The sequence below is a fragment of the Scyliorhinus torazame genome, chromosome 1 (assembly GCF_047496885.1).
Source record: "Scyliorhinus torazame isolate Kashiwa2021f chromosome 1, sScyTor2.1, whole genome shotgun sequence".
NCBI classification, from domain to species: domain Eukaryota; kingdom Metazoa; phylum Chordata; class Chondrichthyes; order Carcharhiniformes; family Scyliorhinidae; genus Scyliorhinus; species Scyliorhinus torazame.
This window is the reverse complement of record NC_092707.1, coordinates 218,499,980-218,525,926: the sequence shown is the minus strand read 5'-3', so window position 1 is coordinate 218,525,926 and position 25,947 is coordinate 218,499,980. Positions and strand designations below refer to the sequence as shown.

General features: G+C 49.9%; 1 protein-coding gene across 1 annotated transcript in view; it reads left to right on the top strand.

Annotated features, from left to right (window-relative positions):
• tinagl1 (tubulointerstitial nephritis antigen-like 1) overlaps nt 1-9,743 on the top strand; it is a 281,010-nt gene extending 271,267 nt beyond the window's left edge. Inside the window, exons 10-11 of the mRNA XM_072503177.1 lie at nt 904-949; nt 7,578-9,743. Coding sequence (XP_072359278.1) covers nt 904-949; nt 7,578-7,718 — 187 coding nt within the window. The 3' untranslated portion in view covers nt 7,719-9,743. The remainder of the gene's footprint in view (nt 1-903; nt 950-7,577) is intronic.
• Nucleotides 9,744-25,947: the final 16,204 nt, after the last annotated feature.

Genomic DNA, 25,947 nt, shown 5'->3' with positions numbered 1-25,947 from the left:
TAATTCTCTCAAATAGCTGTGCAAAGACCTACCCCACCCACCACCAGACCTACCCCACCCACCACCAGCTTCATTGAGCCCTTCTTTAGGTAGCCACCAAGCCTGCCTGACTCTGGCAGCTTTTGATTAATGTTGATCGGTTTGGCCTTTTGAATCCCATTGGTGTTTGAACAGCCATGAGGGCTGGAAATAACTGGGTACAGCCAGGAGATAACTTGGGTTCCTGAGTAAAGCCAGCTGGAGAGGTAGAGGAGACTCTCAGGGATAAATCTGAACCTTTCCTCACTGGATCACACAGGGAATGTTTGGGGTTTTGCTGCCCTAACTGAGCTCCCTGTCGCCCCAAGTCCCCCCCGCCCCCCCACACCCTCCCAAAACACGTGAAATAACCTGACACCCATCCCCTCCCTCACACCCCCTGATTAATCTTGGTGCCACTGGGCAGTCTGTTGGAGCTGTGGTTTGACCTGCCTATAAGCAGCCAACAGCAGGCACTGTACCTGAGGCCTATTAGGAAAAATCAACTGAAGAGCCTCATGTAGATTCCCAGCCAGCAGACTGCTGTCTATCTCCTGTGTTTGGTCTTCATGCACGCACCCACACTCAGGCAAATGTCCTGGACAGTAATGAGGAATGAACAACCTGTCAGATTGCTCGTCTTACGTCAGGCTGGGTGGTCGTGGGTGGTCGCTGTCTCACTAAGAGCAGCTCACTCAGGCAGTGAATGGAGCCACAAGCCCCCCCAGGCTGTCACCAAACAAGGAAAACACAAACACAGCTCTCCACACAGCTGCAGCTTTTCTGATCTGCAATGTTCCAGAGGCAGTTAGCGTATGAAAGGAATATTGTTTCTGACTAATAACTCAGGAATGAAAAGACCAATGATTATTTTATTGTTTGTAGGTGGGGTGAAGACCAACGATATGACGGACAAATCCGCAAATACTGGGTATGTAGAAACCACGCACACCGACCTCCCATCAAACATTCCCAGGACAGGTACAGCACGGGGTTAGATACAGAGTAAAGCTCCCTCTATACAGTCCCCATCAAACACTCCCAGGACAGGTACAGCATGGGGTTAGATACAGAGTAAAGCTCCCTCTACACTGTCCCCATCAAACACTCCCAGGACCGGTACAGCACGGGGTTAGATACAGAGTAAAGCTCCCTCTACACTGTCCCCATCAAACACTCCCAGGACAGGTACAGCATGGGGTTAGATACAGAGTAAAGCTCCCTCACACTGTCCCCATCAAACACTCCCAGGACAGGTACAGCACGGGGTTAGATACAGAGTAAATCTCCCTCACACTGTCCCCATCAAACACTCCCAGGACAGGTACAGCATGTGGTTAGATACAGAGTAAAGCTCCCTCTACACTGTCCCCATGAAACACTCCCAGGACAGGTACAGCATGTGGTTAGATACAGAGTAAATCTCCCTCACACTGTCCCCATCAAACACTCCCAGGACAGGTACAGCACGGGGTTAGATACAGAGTAAAGCTCCCTCACACTGTCCCCATCAAACACTCCCAGGACCGGTACAGCACGGGGTTAGATACAGAGTAAAGCTCCCTCACACTGTCCCCATCAAACAATCCCAGGACAGGTACAGCACGGGGTTAGATACAGAGTAAAGCTCCCTCTACATTGTCCCCATCAAACAGTCCCAGGACAGGTACAGCACGGGGTTAGATACAGAGTAAAGCTCCCTCTACACTGTCCCCATCAAACACTCCCAGGACCGGTACAGCACAAAGTTAGATACAGAGTAAAGCTCCCTCTACATTGTCCCCATCAAACACTCCAAGGACAGGTACAGCACGGGGTTAGATACAGAGTAAAGTTCCCTCTACATTGTCCCCATCAAACACTCCCAGGACAGGTACAGCATGGGGTTAGATACAGAGTAAAGCTCCCTCCACACTGTCCCCATCAAACACTCCCAGGACCGGTACAGCACAAAGTTAGATACAGAGTAAAGCTCCCTCTACATTGTCCCCATCAAATACTCCCAGGACAGGTACAGCACAAAGTTAGATACAGAGTAAAGCTCCCTCTACATTGTCCCCATCAAACACTCCTAGGACAGGTACAGCATGGGGTTAGATACAGAGTAAAACTCCCTCTACACTGTCCCCATCAAACACACCCAGGACCGGTACAGCACAAAGTTAGAAACAGAGTAAAGCTCCCTCTACATTGTCCCCATCAAACACTCCCAGGACAGGTACAGCATGGGGTTAGATACAGAGTAAAGCTCCCTCTACATTGTCCCCATCAAACACTCCCAGGACAGGTACAGCATGGGGTTAGATACAGAGTAAAGCTCCCTCTACACTGTCCCCATCAAACACTCCCAGGACAGGTACAGCACGGGGTTAGATACAGAGTAAAGCTACCTCTACACTGTCCCCATGAAACACTCCCAGGACAGGTACAGCACGGGGTTAGATACAGAGTAAAGCTCCCTCTACACTGTCCCCATCAAACACTCCCAGGACAGGTACAGCATGGGGTTAGATACAGAGTAAAGCTCCCTCTACACTGTCCCCATCAAACACTCCCAGGACAGGTACAGCACGGGGTTAGATACAGAGTAAAGCTCCCTCTACACTGTCCCCATCAAACACACCCAGGACAGGTACAGCATGGGGTTAGATACAGAGTAAAGTACCCTCGACACTGTCCCCATCAAACACTCCCAGGACAGGTACAGCACGGGGTTAGATTCAGAGTAAAGCTCCCTCTACACTGTCCCCATCAAACACTCCCAGGATAAGTACAACATGGGGTTAGATACAGAGTAAAGCTCCCTCTACACTGTCCCCATCAAACACACCCAGGACAGGTACAGCACGGGGTTAGATTCAGAGTAAAGCTCCCTCTACACTGTCCACATCAAACACTCCCAGGACAGGTACAGCATGGGGTTAGATACAGAGTAAAGCTCCCTCTACACTGTCCCCATCAAACACTCCCAGGACAGGTACAGCATGGGGTTAGATACAGAGGAAAGCTCCCTCGACACCATCCCCATCAAACACTCCCAGGACAGGTACAGCACGGGGTTAGATACAGAGTAAAGCTCCCTCTACACTGTCCCCATCAAACACTCCCAGGATAGGTACAGCACGGGGTTAGATACAGAGTATAGCTCCCTCACACTGTCCCCATCAAACACACCCAGGACAGGTACAGCACGGGGTTAGATACAGAGTAAAGCTCCCTCACACTGTCCCCATCAAACACTCCCAGGATAGGTACAGCACGGGGTTAGATACAGAGTATAGCTCCCTCACACTGTCCCCATCAAACACTCCCAGGACAGGTACAGCACGGGGTTAGATACAGAGTATAGCTCCCTCACACTGTCCCCATCAAACACTCCCAGGATAGGTACAGCACGGATCTAGATACAGAGTAAAGCTCCATCTTCACTGTCCCCATCATACACTCCCAGGACAGGTACAGCACGGGGTTAGATACAGAGTAAATCTCCCTCTACACTGTCCCCATCAAACACTCCCAGGACGGGTACAGCACGGGGTTAGATACAGAGTAAAGCTTCCTCACACTGTCCCCATCAAACAGTCCCAGGACAGGTACAACACGGGGTTAGATACAGAGTAAAGCTTCCTCTACACTGCCCCCATCAAACACACCCAGGACAGGTAAAGCAGTGTTAAATGCAGAGTATTTTTTCATTATACCAACAAACTGCAAGGGCGGGATCCTCCTCTTCGCCGGCAGTGCACTCAAACCCGCAGAAGTCCCGACGGCGTGGGGGTGCCCACAGTGAGATGGGAAATATGCAGGCAACACAAAGATTGGCCAAGTGGTGGACAGTGTAGAGGATAGCTATAATCTCCAGAATAATGCCAGCCAATTATTTTTTTCCAATTAAGGGCAATTTAGCGTGGCCAATCCTCCTAACCAGCACATCTTTGGGTTGTGGGCGTGAAACTCACGAATTCATGGGGAGAATGTGCAAACTCCACACAGACAGTGACCCAAAGATGGGATTCAAACCCGGGTCCTCAGCGCCGCATTCCCAGTGCTAACCACTGCGCCACGTGCTGCCCCATCCACTCTATCCATGCCACTCATAATTTTGTAGGCCTCTATCAGCACCCTTCAAACTCCATCTTTCTAATGAAAACAGTCCGAGTCTATTCAGCCTCTCCACACAGCAACACACTGCAGACCAGGCAACATCCTGGAATTCGCTGCCCGAGTTGGTGATGGAAGCAGAGACCTTAAAACTCTTTGAAAAAGTACTGGATCTGCACCTTAAGTAATGTAAGATACAGGGTTAAGGGTGCAGGAAGGTGGGATTAGAAAGGGCACCTTTCGGACACCATCGGACTGGCATGGACAAGATGGGCGGAATGGTCTCCTTCTGTGCTGTAATTTTTAGAACAGAGAACAGAACAGAGAACAGAGAAAATACAGCACAGAACAGGCCCTTCGGCCCACGATGTTGTGCCGAACCTTTGTCCTAGATTAATCATAGATTATCATTGAATTTACAGTGCAGAAGGAGGCCATTCGGCCCTTTGAGTCTGCACCGGCTCTTGGAAAGAGCACCCTACCCAAACTCAACACCTCCACCCAACACCAAGGGCAATTTGGACATTAAGGGCAATTTATCATTGGCCAATTCACCTAACCCGCACATCTTTGGACTGTGGGAGGAAACCGGAGCACCCGGAGGAAACCCACGCAGACACGGGGAGGACGTGCAGACTCCGCACAGACAATGACCCAAGCCGGAATCGAACCTGGGACCATGGAGCTGTGAAGCAATTGTGCTATCCACAATGCTACCGTGCTGCCCTTAAGAACAAATAAATCTACACTATATAATTTTACCGTAATCCATGTACCTATCCAATAGCTGCTTGAAGGTCCCAAATGTTTCCGACTCAACTACTTCCACAGGCAGTGCATTCCATGCCCCCAATACTCTCTGGGTAAAGAACCTACCTCTGATATCCCTCCTATATCTTCCACCTTTCACCTTATATTTATGTCCCCTTGTAATGGTTTGTTCCACCCGGGGAAAAAGTCTCTGACTGTCTACTCTATCTATTCTCCTGATCATCTTATAAACCTCTATCAAGTCGCCCCTCATCCTTCTCCGCTCTAATGAGAAAAGGCCTAGCACCCTCAACCTTTCCTCGTAAGACCTACTCTCCATTCCAGGCAACATCCTGGTAAATCTTCTTTGCACCTTTTCCAGAGCTTCCACATCCTTCCTAAAATGAGGCGACCAGAACTGTACACAGTACTCCAAATGTGGCCTTACAGAGAACAATACAGCGCAGTACAGGCCCTTCGGCCCACGATGTTGCACCGAAACAAAAGCCATCCAACCTACACTATGCCATTATCATCCATATGTTTATCCAATAAACTTTTAAATGCCCTCAATGTTGGCGAGTTCACTACTGTAGCAGGTAGGGCATTCCACGGCCTCACTACTCTTTGCGTAAAGAACCTACCTCTGACCTCTGTCCTATATCTATTACCCCTCAGTTTCAAGCTATGTCCCCTCGTGCCAGTCATTTCCATCCGCGGGAGAAGGCTCTCACTGTCCACCCTATCTAACCCCCTGATCATTTTGTATGCCTCTATTAAGTCTCCTCTTAACCTTCTTCTCTCCAACGAAAACAACCTCAAGTCCATCAGCCTTTCCTCATAAGATTTTCCCTCCATACCAGGCAACATCCTGGTAAATCTCCTCTCCACCCGCTCCAAAGCCTCCACATCCTTCCTATAATGCGGTGACCAGGACTGTACGCAATACTCCAAATGCGGCCGTACCAGAGTTCTGTACAGCTGCAACATGACCTCCTGACTCCGGAACTCAATCCCTCTACCAATAAAGGCCAACACTCCATAGGCCTTCTTCACAACCCTATCAACCTGGGTGGCAACTTTCAGGGATCTATGTACATGGACACCTAGATCCCTCTGCTCATCCACACTTCCAAGAACTTTACCATTAGCCAAATATTCCGCATTCCTGTTATTCCTTCCAAAGTGAATCACCTCACACTTCTCTACATTAAACTCCATTTGCCACCTCTCAGCCCAGCCCTGCAGCTTATCTATATCCCTCTGTAACCTGCTATATCCTTCCACACTATCGACAACACCACCGACTTTAGTATCGTCTGCAAGTTTACTCACCCACCCTTCTGCGCCTTCCTCTAGGTCATTGATAAAAATGACAAACAGCAACGGCCCCAGAACAGATTCTTGTGGTACTCCACTTGTAACTGAACTCCATTCTGAACATTTTCCATCAACCACCACCCTCTGTCTTCTTTCAGCTAGCCAATTTCTGATCCACATCTCTAAATCACCCTCAATCCCCAGCCTCCGTATTTTCTGCAATAGCCTACCGTGGGGAACCTTATCAAACGCTTTGCTGAAATCCATATACACCACATCAACTGCTCTACCCTCATCTACCTGTTCAGTCACCTTCTCAAAGAACTCGATAAGGTTTGTGAGGCATGACCTACCCTTCACAAAGCCATGCTGACTATCCCTGATCATATTATTCCTATCTAGATGATTATAAATCTTGTCTCTTATAATCCCCTCCAAGACTTTACCCACTACAGACGTGAGGCTCACCGGTCTATAGTTGCCGGGGTTGTCTCTGCTCCCCTTTTTGAACAAAGGGACCACATTTGCTATCCTCCAGTCCTCTGGCACTATTCCTGTAGCCAATGATGACATAAAAATCAAAGCCAAAGGTCCAGCAATCTCTTCCCTGGCCTCCCAGAGAATCTTAGGATAAATCCCATCAGGACCCAGGGACTTATCTATTTTCAGCCTGTCCAGAATTGCCAACACCTCTTCCCTACGTACCTCAATGCCATCTATTCTATTAGCCTGGGTCTCAGCATTCTCCTCCACAACATTATCTTTTTCCTGAGTGAATACTGACGAAAAATATTCATTTAGTATCTCGCCTATCTCTTCAGACTCCACACACACCTTCCCATCCCTGTCCTTGACTGGTCCTACTCTTTCCCTAATCATTCGCTTATTCCTGACATGCCTATAGAAAGCTTTTGGGTTTTCCTTGATCCTACCTGCCAAATACTTCTCATGTCCCCTCCTTGCTCGTCCTAGCTCTCTCTTTAGATCCTTCCTCGCTACCTTGTAACTATCCATCGCCCCAACTGAAACTTCACACCTCATCTTCACATAGGCCTCCTCTTAACAAGAGATTCCACTTCTTTGGTAAACCACGGTTCCCTCGCTCGACGCCTTCCTCCCTGCCTGACCGGTACATACTTATCAAGAACACGCAGTAGCTGACCCTTGAACAAGCTCCACTTTCCAGTGTGCCCAACACTTTTCTCTGATATCTATGGCTTGGTGCTGCTGAGAGAATCTGAGCACCAAAGAATCATAGAATCATAGAATTTACAGTGCAGAAAGAAGCCTCTCGGTCCACCTGGTCAGCACTGCCCCTTGGAAAGAGCACCCTACAATTAACAGTACTTTCCTTCTTCCCTAATCTCTCCTCTTTCTGTATGTTCCAGATTGCCGCTAACTCCTGGGGGAGGGGCTGGGGTGAGAATGGTTACTTCAAGATAGCTCGGGGTGAGAACGAGTGTGACATCGAAACATTCATCCTTGGTAGCTGGGGACGAGTGACCATGGAGGACATGCATCACAAATGAGGCGTCCAGCATCCTGGCTGTGACACAGGAGACAGTGAATGGCGAGGTTGGAGGAGACTCCCTTCATCATGTTCCCCCTATTCCTCAGTCTGCACTGCTCTTCGTATTCAACAAATCAGCCATGGTAAATGGATTTTCATCAGCACCACAGATTATGTCTGATATCACACATCAGGATAAAGCCAGTGCCTTAGCCAGAGAACTTCACTTGTTGTAAGAGGAACTCATTTCTTTGTGGACACACTCCAGGTAACACCTTAATACAGTGTTAATGGACAACAAGACATCAATCAATGAGTGTCACGGAAGGTGTGACAGGCCATGTGAGAGGGCAACTGGTAACCCAGGCAACTGACAACCAGCACAACAACATGAGAGGAAATTGTGCCGCTCATTCATGCCGAACCATCCATCAGAGTCGGAAATGTTGCATTATAGAATTCCCCTTCGGCCCTGGGCACTTTCGGTGGACTGTTAACAATGGGAGATTCTCATTGGTTTAGGCGTTTGTCACAATGCCATGGAATCTGTAACACAAAACTAAAGGAATGCTGGGAAATAGTGAGGGTACCAAATGGTCACTTCCTCTGATGTTAACCTCCCTCTCAGAGCAAGGTCTCAGATTCAGATCTGGAATTTGTACTCTGTTCTACAATTGCTCTACCTTTGGCATTTAATATACACCATTCCACATTGCGAAATGGCCCCTAATACCAACTGCACCATCCACATGTGCGGACATATTAACTGAATATTTTCACTGAGTCAGGGAAAGGTATGATTTACGTATCGCACAGAATTGAAAATAGTAGGAGTTCCATTCACCATTCAGTGCACAATTTTAAATTCGAGCAATCTAGTCAGGAGCAATATTAAGAAATTTTCACCTAAAGGTTAGTGCTAATCTGGGTTTGGGTCCTCCAAAAGGCTGTGAATTCTGGTGGCTCTGAAGTTTCGAACACTGACACCAACAGATTTTTAAAATAAAAAGTGTGAGAAATATTCAGTAAGTCTGACAACATCTGTGAAGGACAGAATTAATGTTTCAAGTCGAATATTTTCCTTCCTGCTCCTGTGTAACAGGTTCGAGCGGCTGAATGGCCTCCTCCAGTTCCTGGGTAACAGGCTTGAGGGGCCTAACGTCCTTCTCCTGTTCCTGAGTAACAGGTTCAAGGGGCCGAATGGCCTCCGCTGTTCCTGTGTAACAGGTTCAAGGGGCCAAATGGTGGTCTCCTCTTCCTGTGAAACAGGTTGGAGGGGCCTAATGATCTCCTCCTGTTCCCGTGTAATAGGCTTGAGGGGCCTAATGGTCTCCAACTGCTCCTGTGTCCCGTAATTTGCTGTGCCAGATTCAGGCAGGAAAGGAGATTTGCTGGGAAGATACCAAGGATGAGGGAGTCCAGTTAATGTGGAGAGACTAGATTGTTCACCATAGAGCAGAGATGGTTAAGAGGGAGATTTAATCGAGTCATTCCAAATCGTGAGAGGTTTCGATAGTATAAATAATGGAAGCTGTTTCACTAGCAGGAAGTTTGGTAACTGGACAACACAGATTTAAGGTAATTGGCAGCTGTGGGAGAGGAGCAGTGTTTTACACGGCAGGTTGTGAGCTGGAACACACGATCTAAAATAGCAGCAGAATCAGATTCTGGAACTTTCAAAAGTGAATTGGAGAAATTGGTGAAAAGAGAACTGAGCAGAATGATGAGGAAAGAGCAGGGGGGGGACCTGATTGGATAGTTTTGCTCAAAATGTTGTCACAGGTGCAATGGGCTGAATGGCCTCCTTCTCTGTGATTCTCCAGCAAGTCAACATTATTGTGCCAAAGTCTTGTTCAAATTCCAGGTTACAGAGGGGGAGAGATTTGGTCGCTAACTATTCCCAGTGGATGTCCACCATAACTATTCATTGTTGCTCGATTTCTGGACTGTCAGGTTTATATATTTTTATGACCAGCCACAAATTTTGATCTTCCTGATTGATTTCTATTATAAATGACAAAATTAAAAAAATCAGTTAAAATGATGGCTGCTTTCATGTGTTTCTATCACGCAAACCATAAATGGATGGGTGCTGATCTTGGGGAATTGGCCTGAGGTGTGACGAATGGAGAGATGTGAGACAGCTATGCTGGTGGAACAGGTAAGCACCCAGGAGTAAATAGAGTCAGGGGTTAGAGGAAGCTTCTCATCCACAGGAAAATCTCTTGGCTTGGTGACAAGGCAGCTCCTCGAAGACCGTCTCCTTCAGATGAACATAGAACAGTACAGCACAGAACAGGCCCTTCGGCCCTCGATGTTGTGCCGAGCATTGTCAAAAACCAAGATCAAGCTATCCCACTCCCTGTCATTCTGGTGTGCTCCATGTGCCTATCCAATAACCGCTTGAAAGTTCCTAAAGTGTCCGACTCCACTATCACAGCAGGCAGTCCATTCCACACCCTAACCACTCTCTGAGTAAAGAACCTACCTCGGACATCCCTCCTATATCTCCCACCCTGAACCTTATAGTTATGCCCCTTTGTAACAGCTACAGCCACCCGAGGAAATAGTCTCTGAACGTCCCCTCTATCTATCCCCCTCATCATCTTATAAACCTCGATTAAGTCGCCTCTCATACTCCTCCGCTCCAATGAGAAAAGCCCTAGCTCTCTCAACCTTTCCTCATAAGACCTACCCTCCAATCCAGGCAGCATCCTGGTAAATCTCCTTTGCACCCTTTCCAATGCTTCCACATCCTTCCTATAATGAGGTGACCAGAACTGCACACAATACTCCAAATGTGGTCTCACCAGGGTCATGTACAGTTGCAGCATAACCAAGGAGGCTTCCTGTATTTTGGGCTCAGGTGTTCTGTTAGAATGGCCTGCTTCTACACTGCAGAGATTCTGTGGAGTCTAACTGCGTAGAGTTTCTCTCACAGAACCCCTCCAGTGCAGAAGGAGGCCATTCAGCCCATCGAGACTGTACCGACCCACCAAAAGAGCACCCTACTGTTGCCAATCGGCACCGGAGACGCCAATAATGTTGCTCTTTTTAATGAGTGGAATACTATCCCACCAGCGTCACCAATAATGTTGCCAAATTAACTAGATATGACAGCTATTAATGATAATATTGCTTTTCAGAGTCACCAGGTATCAAATGATACCACCACAAGGCTTTACCGGATATCGATCAAAGACAAACAACCAGTTAGTCAGTTCAAGTTCAAAGGTAGTTTATTTACACACAAGGATTACTTCGACATGCAACATAAAACACTACAAGTTAAACTACACCTATCAACTACAATAATCTATACTGAACTTCAGGGCAACTGGCGCTTTGCAGATGAACAAGACCTTTGTTCGGACCTTGCGTGGCTGGGTAACTTTGTTTCTGCTGGGCTCATACGCCTGGTAGCGATCGTTGGTCTTGAACTTGTCTTCTGGTCATAATGCTACACTTGGTTTTAGGCGTAGGGGCCAAGAGAGACCGAACACATGGCTGTGTCTCTTTTTATCCCTCTGGGATTTCACGCTCTTTGGGCCGGTCCTTAGCTTTGGACCCAATAATTCAACAGGCTTCAATCACTGCCTTCGATTTTGGCCAATAAAGGGGCAGGTGCCTTGATGGCTGGGCGTGTCCTGAGCAGTCATTGACCTTGGCCGTTTGGGCTTTCTTAGCAAAGGGAGTGGCGCCGGTTAGTCAGCATCTGTATCGGTTACCTGAGTACAGTCCTGTTGTTCTGGGGAAATGGGCCATTAGAATGCAAACGAGTGGGGGCTTCGACCACGTCTAGCTACCTGGGTTGCAAATACACACACAAGCTCTGAGTGTGTCTGAGTCCTGGGTTGGCCATAATTCCCATGGTCCTTTGCAGGTGGCCATCTGAGATGGCTACATCACCTAGGCCCACTCCCCCGCCCTATCCCCGTAACCCCACCTAACCTGAACATCCCTGGGCACTAAGGAGCAATTTAGCATGGCCAATTCACCTAACCTGGACATCTTTGGACTGTTGGAGGAATCCAGAGAAAACCCACGCAGAGACACGCAGAATGTACAAACACCACACAGACATCCACGCAAGGCCAGAATTGAACCTGGGCCCTGTCATGATATTCAGATAAACATCATGGTGCAAACACACATACACACTGATGGACAGATCAACGGACCAATCAACACACACACAACATCACAGCCAATCACAAGCAAGAGCACACGCACTATAAAACGGGGAACACCACAGTTCCCGCTCATTCCAGCAGGAGACAGCTCAGGGCACAGAGCTCACAGCAAGCCACTCAGACATACACCATGTGCTGAGTGCCTCTCTAAGATAGTGTTAGGGCTGGGTCCACAGGTTAAAGGGTAAAGAACGAACCACAGTCATATGTTTACAGATGTTGTTATTGATAGTAATAAAACAGAGTTGTACCATCTGCAACCGTGTTGGTTCGTCTGTATAGCAGAACACCCAACACGACATAGTACCAGGATTGGAACCCAGCAACTGTGAGACCTACCTACACATCTTCAGGAATCCGCCATCCTGCGCCATGGACACCATCAGCCCGCCACAGCCGCTCCAAATCGCTGGAAACCTCGGTGTCAACTGGAAGCTGTTTAAACAGTGCTTCCAGCTCTTCCTAGGAACCACAGAAAGGGAGAATGCTTCGGACACCAGAAAAATCGCCCTCCTCCTCTCCACGGCGGGGCAACACGCCATCCACATCTACAACTCCCTGGTGTTCGCGGACGGTGAGGACAAGACGAAGTACAAGACGGTCCTTCTTAAACTCGAGCAGCACTTCAGCGTCGAGGTGAACGAGAGCTTTGAGAGGTATCTCTTCCAGCAGCGCCTGCAGGGTAAGGATGAGCCTTTTCAATCTTTCCTGACACACCTCCGTATCCTCGCGCAGCCCTGCGGCTATGAGGCCACCTCCGACTCCATGATTCGGGACCAGTTAGTTTTTGGGGTCACCTCGGGCACCCTACGCCAGCAGCTCCTCAAAATTAAGAGCCTCACCTTAGTCACCGCCATCGAAGCCTGCGTCCTCCATGAAAACGCGACCAGCCGGTACTCCCAATTCCAGGCGGCCGAATCGGTCCCACGAGGCCGAGCGGGTCCAGTCTATTGAGTTCCTCGCGGCCCGCAGCCCAGACGAGGGCGGCCATTTTGCGCACTTTCCACGGCCTCCCGCGCTTGTACATGCCAAAAGAGACGTCGACGCAGAGAGACGCGACGCGCAGGCGCACTCTACGCAGGACCGAACTGCGCATGCACGATGGCGCAACGAATGCCATGACATCACGACGTGCGGCAACTGTGGATCCGCACACTTAAAGCGGCAATGTCCAGCCAAAACTCGACAATGCCTCCGCTGTGGCAAGATGGGCCACTACACTGCCTGCTGTCGAGCGGCTCAACCTGCCAGCGCTCCCCAATTCCGTCAGCCTCGCAGGGACGTGCGGGCCATTCAGCCTCCATACACCGAGTCATACCCTGACGATGTACAGACCGGGAAGCCTTCCGCGCCGTGGGGTTGGTTTAGCACAGGGCTAAATCGCTGGCTTTTAAAGCAGACCAAGGCAGACCAGCAGCACGGTTCAATTCCCGTACCAGCCTCCCCAAACAGGCGCCGGAATGTGGCGACTAGGGGCATTTCACAGTAACTTCATTGAAGCCTACTTGTGACAATAAGCGATTTTCATTTCATTTCATTAACAGGAACCGGATGTCCCCAAGCGTCCCACCAGCCGACGCCAGTGAACAGCGTTAATCCGGGTGATGAATGGTGTGCCACCCTAACGGTCAACCGATCACCAATCACATTCCATTTAGACACTGGTGCCTCCGCCAACCTTATAGCATGGTCAGCCTTCTACGTCTTGAAGGTCAGACCACCGATTCAGCCATCCCGCTGTCAGATGGTCGATTACAGTGGAAATGTTATCCCGGCCATGGGATCCTGCCAGCTCGAGGTCACACACAATGCATACACAGCCACACTGTCCTTTGAGATAGTTGGATCCTCGAAGGACTCTCTGCTAGGCGCACAGGCGTGCAAGGTTCTCCACCTCGTTCAGCGGGTACACACTCTGTCTCCAGGAGGCACGTCCGACTTCCCGGATGCAGAATTTAGGGCACAGCTCCACTCGCTCCTCGCCCGCAACCAGGAGGCTTTCGAGGGCATGGGCACACTGCCCTATACCTACAGAATACGGCTCAAACCGGATGCCACCCCGGTCATTCACGCACCTCGTAGAGTCCCAGCACCACTCAAAGACCGCCTCAAGCAGCAGCTGCAGGATCTGCAGGACTAAGGAATGCTTTCCCGGGTCACGGAGCCCACGCCATGGGTCAGCTCCATGGTGTGCGTTAAAAAGCCCTCTGGCGAACTCAGGATCTGCAACGACCCGAAAGACCTGAACAACAACATCATGAGGGAACACTACCCCATACCCAAACGGGAAGAGATCACGAGCGAAATGGCCCGGGCTAAAATCTTTACAAAGCTTGATGCCTCAAAGGGTTTTTAGCAGATTCAACTGGATCAGTCCAGCAGGAAGCTGTGCACTTTCAACACTCCCTTTGGCAGATACTGCTACAATAGCATGCCATTTGGCATCATCTCGGCATCCGAGGTATTTCACAGAATCATGGAACAGATGATGGAGGGCATCGAAGGGGTGCGCGTCTATGTTGACGACGTCATCATCTGGTCCACCACACCACAGGAGCACATCAGTCGTCTCCAGCATGTCTTTGCTCGGATACGAGAACACGGCCTGCGCCTCAACCGAGTCATGTGTTCCTTTGGTCAAACTGAGCTAAAGTTTCTGGGGGACCACATATCCCGGTCAGGGGTGCGTCCGGATGCAGACAAAGTGGCAGCTATTGCAGCCATGCCGCAGCCGGCAGACAAGAAGGCAGTGCTACGCTTTCTCGGGATGGTCAACTTCCTGGGGAAGTTCATTCCCAACCTTGCCTCCCACACAACGGCTCTTCGCCACCTAGTGAAGAAGACCACAGAGTTCCAGTGGCTGCCCGCACACCAGAAGGAATGTGAGGAGCTCAAGATTAAGCTCACCACAGCCCCGGTATTGGCGTTCTTCGACACCTCTCGAGATACGAAGATCTCGACTGATGCCAGCCAGTCCGGCATTGGGGCGGTACTCCTGCAATGGGACAACACTGCACCATGGGCCCCGGTCGACTATGCCCCGGCCATGACCCCCACAGAACAGCGCTATGCGCAGATCGAGAAGGAGTGCCTGGGTTTCTAACCAGCATAGATAAGTTCCACGCGTACGTGTATGGTCTCCCTCAGTTCACCGTGGAAACCGACCATCGCCCCCTGGTCAGCATCATACAAAAGGACCTGAATGAGATGACCCCTCGCCTCCAGCGCATTCTGCTCAAGCTCCGGAGGTACGACTTCCAACTGGTCTACACCCCGGGAAAGGACCTCATCATCGCGGGCATCTGTCCAGAGCAGTGAGCACACCGCCTGATTCGGAGGGGTTCGTCTGTCAGGTCGAAGCGCATGTGGCCTTCATATCGGCCAATCTGCCAGCTGACGACTCCAGTCTGGCCCGTATTTGCCGGGAGACTGCGGCTGACCCCCTTCTACAACGTGTGATGCACCACATGATGGGAGGGTGGCTCAAAGGACAATGCCCGCAGTTCTACAATGTCCGGGACGACATGCCTGTCATTGACGGTGTCCTCCTAAAGCTGGACCGGATTGTGATTCCGCACAGCATGCACAGGCTGGTCCTCGAACAACTGCACGAAGGCCATCTCGGGGTTGAGAAGTGCAGGCGGAGGGCCCGAGAAGCTGTGTACTGACAGGGCATCAGCGACGACATTGCCAACATGGTGCTCAACTGCCCCACCTGCCAAAGTTTTCAGCCGGCGCAACCCCCTGAGACGCTTCAGCCCCATGAGTTGGTAACGTCCCCCTGGGCGAAGGTGGGTGTGGACCTTTTTCATGCGCTCGGCAGGGACTACGTCATCATTATAGATTACTTTTCGAATTATCCAGAGGTCATACGCCTGCACGATTTGACATCGTCCGCTGTCATCAGGGCTTGCAAAGAAACCTTCGCTCGTCATGGCATTCCGCTTACTGTCATGTCGGACAATGGGCCCTGTTTTGCAAGCCAAGAATGGTCTTCTTTTGCTGCTTCGTATGGCTTCACACACGTGACGTCCAGCCCTCTGCATCCCCAGTCGAATGGCAAGGCGGAAAAGGGCGTCCATATCATCAAGCGGCTCCTCTGCAAGGCTGCTGATGCCGGATCTGACTTCTGTTTAGCCCTGCTGGCCTATCGTCCACAGGCCTCTCACCAGCCCAGCTGTTGATGGGTCGCGCCCTCAGGACCACTGTGCCATCCATTCTTGTTCCTACACCCGACCATGCTCCAGTACTGCAAAGGATGCGACAGCAGCGTGCTCAGTAGAAGGTGGCACATGACACTCGGGCAACTGATCTTCCTGTCTTGGCGCCTGGAGACAACGTCCGCATCCACCTACCAGAGGGTGGCTGGTTGGGAACTGCCGAAGTTCTCTGACGCGTGGCTTCCCGCTCGTTCCTGGTTCGCATGCCTGATGGCTCCATTCGCCGGCGTAATCGCCGGGCTCTTCGCCTGCTTCCGCGCTCGCTACGTGATCATACGCCGGTGCCACGCCCTCCTGTTGTCCCTGATGTCAACTTTGTGGAGCTTCCTGACACTCTGCCTATTCCTCTGTCGCCTGTGGCCAGGCCCATTCCTCAGCCGGTGGATCCTGACCCGCCCTTGAGGCGGTCAACCCAAATTCGTCGCCCACCTACTAGACTGGACTTATGAGCCCATTTGAACATTGGACTCACTAAAGTGTTATGTCACAATGTTAATATGTTTCTCTTTTTGCTGTTACAGGAGTTTGTTTTTGATGTTTGATGATTACACTTGTTTTGTTTATGGTACAACCTCGTTGCTATGTTGCACCTGACACCTTCCTATGTATCTAGTTTAGCCTCATGTACATGTTGTAGATATTGCACACACACATTGAGCTGCACTCAGTACACATCTATATTTATTACCACATAGGCACATATTCTTGTAAAAAAGGGGGGGATGTCATGATATTCAGATAAACATCATGGTGCAAACACACATACACACTGATGGACAGATCAACAGACCAATCAACACACACGCAACATCACAGCCAATCACAAGCAAGAGCACACGCACTATAAAACGGGGAACACCACAGTTCCCGTTCATTCCAGCAGGAGACAGCTCAGGGCACAGAGCTCACAGCAAGCCACTCAGACATGCACCATGTGCTGAGTGCCTCTCTAAGATAGTGTTAGGGCTGGGTCCACAGGTTAAAGGGTAAAGAACGAACCACAGTCATATGTTTACAGATGTTGTTATTTATAGTAAGAAAACAGAGTTGTACCATCTGCAACCGTGTTGGTTTGTCTGTATAGCGGAACACCCAACACGACAGGTCCCTGGCGCTGTGAGGCAGCAGTGCCAGCCACTGTGCCATCCTATTAATCCTGGTTGAATAGTCTCCGACAGGTATTGATTCCAGCATGCCTCTCACTCAGTATTATTCAGTCAGAGGGCACCTAAGTCGCAATGTTGTGTTGCCATGCATACCTCCTCTTTCAAGTGACACTTAGCTGACTGATGCACAGATTCTGGTCTATCCAGACCTTCAGTATACTCAGCAGCTTAACTAATCCCCACACTAAAACCTCATCTCTGGGGTCTGTGAGAATTTTAATGCTGTTTCTTGGAGTATGAAGGTGAAAGTGTTAGTGCTGGTGAGTGGAACAGCTCATTTCAGAATGTTTAATTGACCATGGGGGTGAGGTGGGGCGGAGACACACTCAAATGGCACCAGTCTTCTGACACCACTGCAGTTTTCAAAGTGGGGGTGTGGGAGAAGTCAGCAGCCTGCGTACCTTCAATGAACTGGGTGCTGAGCTTGGTAACAAGGCAAAGAACAATATTTTCAAAGGTGAGAACGGAAAGAACTTGGGGGTATGGTTAGACTTAGACTTAGAACATACAGTGCAGAAGGAGGCCATTCGGCCCATCGTGTCTGCACCGATCCATTTCAGCCCTCACTTCCACCCTATCCCCATAACCCAATAACCCCTCCTAACCTTTTTTTGGTCACTAAGGGGCAATTTATCATGGCCAATCCACCTAACCTGCACATCTTTGGACTGTGGGAGGAAACCGGAGCACCTGGAGGAAACCCACGCAGACACGGGGAGGACGTGCAGACTCCGCACAGACAGCGACCCAAGCCGGGAATCGAACCTGGGACCCTGGCGCTGTGAAGCCACAGTGCTATCCACTTGTGCTACCGTGCTGCCTATGAATAATTCTTAATGAATACTTTGAATCGGTCTTCACAAAAGAGGGGAACAATTCATTCATGGGACGTTGTTGTCACTGGCTGGATCAGCATTTATTGCACACAAGTAAGCTTACATTAACAATGTAAGAATGAAGTTACAATGAAAATCCCCTAATCGCCACACTAATTGCCGTTGAACTGAGTGGCTTGCTCAAATATTCCAGAGAATCATAGAATTTAAAGTGCAGAAGGAGGCAATTCGGTCCATTGACTCTATACCAGCCCTTGAAAGAACCCCTACTTAAGCCCACTGGGCCACCATGCCGCCCTCAGGGTAGTTAAAATTCAACCCCGCATTTCTGGAGTCACATGAGGGGCAGACCGGGTAAGGACAGCAGATTTCCTTCCCTAAAGGACATTAATGACCCAGATCTGTTTTTACAACAATTGACATTCATCTTGTCATTCTGATTTTTTTTTCATTGAATTCAGATTTCACCATCTGCCGTGGTGGGATTCGAACCTGGGTCCCCAGAGCATCATCCTGGGTCTCTGGATTATGAGTCTAGTGCCAAAAGCACTACTCCACCACCTTCCCAGACATCATAGTTAAAGAGAAGTGTGAAGTATTGCATGTGATAAATATCGTAAGAAGTCTTACAACACCTGGTTAAAGTCCAACAGGTTTGTTTCAAATCACTAGATTTCAGAGCACGGCTCCTTCCTTGGGTTCAGTCACCTGAGGAAGGAGCTGTGCTCCGAAAGCTAGTGATTCGAAACAAATCTGTTGGACTTTAACCTCGTGTTGTAAGACTTCTTACTGTGCTCACTCCCCTCAACTCTGGGATCAACCTAGTGAATCTCCTCTGCACTCCCTCCAGTGCCAATATGTCCTTTCTCAGGTAAGGAGACCAAAACTGAACACAATACTCCAGATGCGGCCTCACCAACACCCAATACAATTGCAGCATAACCTCACTAGTCTTGTACTCCATCTCTCTAGCAATGAAAGACAAAACTCGATTAGCCTTCTTAATCACCTGTTGCACCTGCACACCAACTTTTTGCGACTCGTGCACCAGCACACCCAGGTCCCTCTGCACAGCAGCATGTTTTAACATCTTACCGTTTAAATAATAATCCATTCTGCTGTTATTCCTCCCAAAATGGATAGCCTCACACTTGGCAACATTGAGTTCCATCTGCCAGAGCCTAGCCCATTCACCTAACCTATCCAAATCCTTCTGCAGACTTCCAGTATCCTCTGCCCTTTTTGCTTTACCACTCATCTTAGTGTCGTCTGCAAACTTTGACACATTGCACTTGGTCCCCAACTCCAAATCGTCTATGTAAATTGTGAACAACTGCGGGCCCAACACTGATCCTTGAGGGACCCTACTAGTTACAGGTTTCCAACCAGAGAAACACCCATTTATCCCCACTCTCTGCTTTCTGTTAGTTAACCAATCCTCTACCCATGCTACCACTTTACCCTCAATGCCATGCATCTTTAGTTTATGCAGCAACCTTTTGTGTGGCACCTTGTCAAAAGCTTTCTGGAAATCCAGATATACCACATCCATTGGCTCCCCGTTATCTACTGCACTGGTAACGTCCTCAAAAAATTCTCCCAAATTAGTCAGACACGACCTACCCTTTGTGAACCCATGCTGCGTCTGCCCAATGGGACAATTTCCCTCCAGGTGCCCCGCTATTTCCTCCTTAATGATAGATTCCAGCATTTTCCCTACAACCGAAGTTAAGCCTACCGGCCTATAATTACCCGCTTTCTGCCGATCTCCTTTTTTCAACAGTGGTGTCACGTTTGCTACTTTCCAATCCTCTGGGACCACCCCAGAGTCTAGTGAATTTTGATAAATTATCACTAGTGCGTTTACAATTTCCCTAGCCATCTCTTTTAACACTCTGGGATGCAGCCCATCAGGGCCAGGAGACTTGTCTACCTTTAGCCCCATTAGCTTGCCCAATACTGCCTCCTTAGTGATTACAATCATCTCAAGGTCCTCACCTATCACATCCTTATTTCCATTGGTCACTGGCATGTTATTTGTGTCCTCCACTGTGAAGACTGACCCAAAAAACCTGTTCAGCTCCTCAGCCATTTAACCCGTCTCCTATTATTAAATCTCCCTTCTCATCTTCCAAAGGACCAATATTTACCTTAGCCACTCTTTTTTGTCTTATATATTTGTAGAAGCTTTTACTATCTGCTTTTATGTTCTGAGCCAGTTTACTTTCATAGTCTACCTTACTCTTCTTTATGGCTTTTTAGTAGCTTTCTGTTATCCCCTAAAGACTTCCCAATCCTCTAGTCTCTAGACAATGTGCAAACTCCACACGGACAGTGACCCAGAGCCGGGAACGAACCTGGACCTCGGCACCGTGAGGCAACAGGGCTAACCCACTGCGCCACCATGCTGCCTGGTTGAGGGTCGTGGCCAGGGCTACGTCCGATGCATCGCTCTCCGCCTGAAAGGGGAGGGACTCGTCGATCACGTGCATCGTGGCCTTGGCGATGTCCGCCTTGATGCGATTGAAAGCCTGGCGGGCCTCAGCCGTCAGGGGGAAAACTGTGGACTGAATGAGTGGGCGGGCCTTGTCTGCATAGTTAGGATCCCACTGGGCGTAATAGGAGAAAAACCCCAGGCATCGTTTCAAGGCCTTGGGGCAGTGGGGGAGTGGGAGTTCCATGAGGGAGCGCATGCGGTCGGGGTAGGCCCTAGGACTCCATTTTCCACTATGTAGCCAAGGATGGCTAAGTGGTTGGTGCGGAACACGCATTTCTCCTAATTGTATGTGAGGTTAAAGAGTTTGGCGGTATGGAGGAACTTTTGGAGGTTTGCATCGTGGTCCTGCTGATCGTGGCCGCAGATGGTGATGTTATCTAGGTACAGGAAGGTGGCCCGCAATCCGTACCGGTCAACCATTTGGTCCATCTCTCGCTGGAAGACCGAGATCCCATTAGTGACGCCGAAGGGAACCCTAAGGAAGTGATAGAGGCGGCCATCTGCTTCAAACGCAGTGTATTGGCGGTCCTCCGGGCGGATGGGGAGCTGGTGGTAGGCGGACTTCAACTCTACTGTGGAAAAGACTCGATACTGCGCAATCTGATTGACCATGTCAGATATGCGTGGGAGGGGGTACGCGTCGAGCTGCGTGTACCGATTGATGGTCTGACTGTAGTCAATGATCATCCTGTGCTTCTCCCCGGTCTTCACTGCCACTACTTGAGCTTTGGCGATGGCACTGAAAATCCAGGCCGAGCAACAGGGCAGCGCAGAGGTGGGGGAGGACGTAGAGCCGGAAGTTGCTGAACTCTACGCCCTGGATGGTGAGGGTCGCGATACAGTACCCGGATTTCCACAGAATGGGATCCGGAGGCCAGGGAGATTTTCTGGGTGACGGGGTGTACCAGGAGGAGCAGCACCTTACCCGTAGTGGTGTGTATGAAGCTCTCTGTGCTCCCGGAGGCAAAGAGACAGGTCGTCTCGTGCCCATTGATCTTCACCGTCGTCGTCGCGGTCGCGAGGTTGCGGGGCTGAGACTGATCAAGGGTGATAGAGGCGAGCTGAGGAAGATGCTGGGAGGTCCCGGACTGATCAGCGGTGGCGGAGGTAGCGGTAGGCGACGAACGGTCAGACGAGCCGGGGTCCTGAGGCGCGGTCCAAAATGGCGCCGAAGGTGGCGGCGCCCACAGGGCGCACATGGTGGGCGGCATCAAAGATGGCAAAACCCACGGGCCGCATGTGGCTTGCGGTGGTTAAGATGGCGGCGCCCACGGGCCGCACATGGGAGGTGTAGAAATGCCGAGCCTGGAAACGGCGGCGACCGACCGGGCCTGGCAAACAGAAGCGAAATGTTCTTTCTTCCCACACCCATTGCAGGTCGCGCTCCGCGCTGGGCAGCGCTGCCTGGGGTGTTTGTTTTGTCTGCAAAAATAACACTTGGGCCCCCCAGGGTTGGCTGGCTGCCGCATGGCGCAGACTTGCCGTGAGCTGGAGTCGGCAGCTGGTGGGGCCCACGATGCCTACGAGGGTGCCGCGCGGTCGGGGGAGTAGGACTGGACGTTACGGGAGACCACTTCTAACGCGTTAGCGAGCTGCCTAGATCGAGCGTACCCCCTTCCAGTAGCCGCTGGCGGACGTACGCAGATTTCATGCCCGTAACGTAAGCGTCTCGAATTAAAAATTTGGTGTGTTGGACAGCCGAAACTGCCTGGCAGTCACTGTTCCTACTAAGGATCTGCAGGGCATGCAAGAAATCATCCAGTTTCCCCGGGGAGTTGCTGTCTCGTGGCCAGGAGGTGGCTGGCGTACACGTGATTCACCGGTCGAACGTAATGTCCCTTCAGAAACGCATCCCGGATGAGGGGAAAACTGTCAGGGCTCACTCGTGAATAGAGGACTTGGAGCTTCTGCGAGTCTGAATTTGGTGATTTTTGAGTGCGATAGTGAGAGTTTGGTGACCGAGGGAGTTAGGTGAGGAGGGAGTAAGGTGCTCCTTTCATTTTGTTTCCGACATTTCCGCAAAGAGTGCGAAGAGAGCCAGGAGTTTACAGGAAGTGTAGCTGACTGGGAGCAGAGTCGGAGGGCGGAGATCTAGTTAGTCCACAGGGCAGCTATATTCTGTCAGGTAAGAGGGGATGGAGGCTAGGCCAGTTACATGCTCCTCCTGTAGGATGTGGGTGGTGAGGGATACCACCGGTGTCCCCGCTGACTATACCTGCGGGAAGTGCACCCAACTTCAGCTCCTCAAAGACCGTGTTAGGGAACTGGAGCTGAAGCTGGATGAACTTCGGATCATCCGGGAGGCAGAGGGGGTGATTGAGAAGAGTTACAGGGAGGTAACCACACCCAAGGTACAGGACAAGAATAGCTGGGTTACAGTCAGGGGGAAAAAAACAAACAGGCAGACAGTGCAGGGATCCCTCGTGGCCGTTCCCCTTCAAAACAAGTATACCGTTTTGGATGCTGTTGGGGGGGATGACCTACCGGGGGAAGGCCCTAGCGGCCAGGTCTCTGGCACTGAGTCTGGCTCTGGGGCTCAGAAGGGAAGGGGGGAGAATAGAAAAGCAATAATTGTAGGAGATTCAATGGTTAGGGGAATAGATAGGAGATTCTGTGGTCGCGAGCGAGACTCCCGGAAGGTATGTTGCCTCCCGGGTGCCAGGGCCAGGGATGTCTCGGATCGTGTCTTCAGGATCCTTAAGGGGGAGGGGGAGCAGCCAGAAGTCGTGGTGCACATTGGTACCAACGACATAGGTAGGAAAAGGGGTGTGGAGGTAATAAACAAGTTTAGGGAGTTAGGCTGGAAGTTGAAAGCCAGGACAGACAGAGTTGTCATCTCTGGTTTGTTGCCGGTGCCACGTGATAGCGAGGCTAGGAATAGAGAGAGAGTGCAGTTGAACACGTGGCTGCAGGAATGGTGTAGGAGGGAGGGCTTCAGGTATTTGGATAATTGGAGCGCATTCTGGGGAAGGTGGGACCTGTACAAGCAGGACGGGTTGCACCTGAACCAGAGGGGCACCAATATCCTGGGAGGGAGGTTTGCTAGTACTCTTCGGGAGGGTTTAAACTAATTTGGCAGGGGAATGGGAACCGGATTTGTAGTCCAGCAACTAAGGTAGCCAATATTCAGGACGCCAAAGCTTGTAATGAGGCAGTGGGGAAGGGAACACTGACAAAGGAGAGTATTTGCAGGCACGGAGATGGGTTGAAGTGTGTATACTTCAACGCAAGAAGCATCAGGAATAAGGTGGGTGAACTTAAGGCATGGATCGGTACTTGGGACTACGATGTGGTGGCCATCACGGAAACTTGGATAGAAGAGGGGCAGAAATGGTTGTTGGAGGTCCCTGGTTATAGATGTTTCAATAAGATTAGGGAGGGTGGTAAAAGAGGTGGGGGGGTGGCATTATTAATTAGAGATAGTATAACAGCTGCAGAAAGGCAGTTTGAGGAGTATCACCCTATTGAGGTAGTATGGGTTGAAGTCAGAAATAGGAAAGGAGCAGTCACCTTGTTAGGAGTTTTCTATAGGCCCCCCAATAGTAGCAGAGATGTGGAGGAACAGATTGGGAAACAGATTTTGGAAAGGTGCAGAAGTCATAGGGTAGTAGTCATGGGCGACTTTAACTTCCCAAATATTGAGTGGAAACTCTTTAGATCAAATAGTTTGGATGGGGTGGTGTTTGTGCAGTGTGTCCAGGAAGCTTTTCTAACACAGTATGTAGATTGTCCAACCAGAGGAGGGGCAATATTGGATTTAGTACTGGGTAATGAACCAGGGCAAGTGATAGATTTGTTAGTGGGGGAGCATTTTGGAGATAGTGACCACAATTCTGTGACTTTCACTTTAGTAATGGAGAGGGATAGGTACGTGCAACAGGGCAAGGTTTACAATTGGGGGAAGGGTAAATACGATGTTGTCAGACAAGAATTGAAGTGCATAAGTTGGGAACATAGGCTGGCAGGGAAGGACACAAGTGAAATGTGGAACTTGTTCAAGGAACAGGTGCTACGTGTCCTTGATATGTATGTCCCTGTCAGGCAGGGAAGAGATGGTCGAGTGAGGGAACCATGGTTGACAAGAGAGGTTGAATGTCTTGTTAAGAGGAAAAAGGTGACTTATGTAAGGCTGAGGAAACAAGGTTCAGACAGGGCATTGGAGGGATACAAGATAGCCAGGAGGGAACTGAAGAAAGGGATTAGGAGAGCTAAGAGAGGGCATGAACAATCTTTGGCGGGTAGGATCAAGGAAAACCCCAAGGCCTTTTACACATATGTGAGAAATATGAGAATGACTAGAGCGAGGGTAGGTCCGATCAAGGACGGTAGCGGGAGATTGTGTATTGAGTCTGAAGAGATAGGAGAGGTCTTGAATGAGTACTTTTCTTCTGTATTTACAAATGAGAGGGGCGATATTGTTGGAGAGGACAGTGTGAAACAGATTGGTAAGCTCGAGGAAATACTTGTTAGGAAGGAAGATGTGTTGGGCATTTTGAAAAACTTGAGGATAGACAAGTCCCCCGGGCCTGACGGGATATATCCAAGGATTCTATGGGAAGCAAGAGATGAAATTGCAGAGCCGTTGGCAATTATCTTTTCGTCCTCACTGTCAACAGGGGTGGTACCAGGGGATTGGAGAGTGGCGAATGTCGTGCCCCTGTTCAAAAAAGGAACTAGGGATAACCCTGGGAATTACAGGCCAGTTAGTCTTACTTCGGTGGTAGGCAAAGTAATGGAAAGGGTACTGAAGGATAGGATTTCTGAGCATCTGGAAAGACACTGCTTGATTAGGGATAGTCAGCACGGATTTGTGAGGGGTAGGTCTTGCCTTACAAATCTTATTGAATTCTTTGAGGAGGTGACCAAGCATGTGGATGAAGGTAAAGCAGTGGATGTAGTGTACATGGATTTTAGTAAGGCATTTGATAAAGTTCCCCATGGTAGGCTTCTGCACAAAGTAAGGAGGCATGGGATAGTGGGAAATTTGGCCAGTTGGATAACGAACTGGCTAACCGATAGAAGTCAGAGAGTGGGGGTGGATGGCAAATATTCAGCCTGGATCCCAGTTACCAGTGGTGTACCGCAGGGATCAGTTCTGGGTCCTCTGCTGTTTGTGATTTTCATTAATGACTTGGATGAGGGAGTTGAAGGGTGGGTCAGTAAATTTGCAGACGATACGAAGATTGGTGGAGTTGTGGATAGTAAGGAGGGCTGTTGTCGGCTGCAAAGAGACATAGATAGGATGCAGAGCTGGGCTGAGAAGTGGCAGATGGAGTTTAACCCTGAAAAGTGTGAGGTTGTCCATTTTGGAAGGACAAATATGAATGCGGAATACA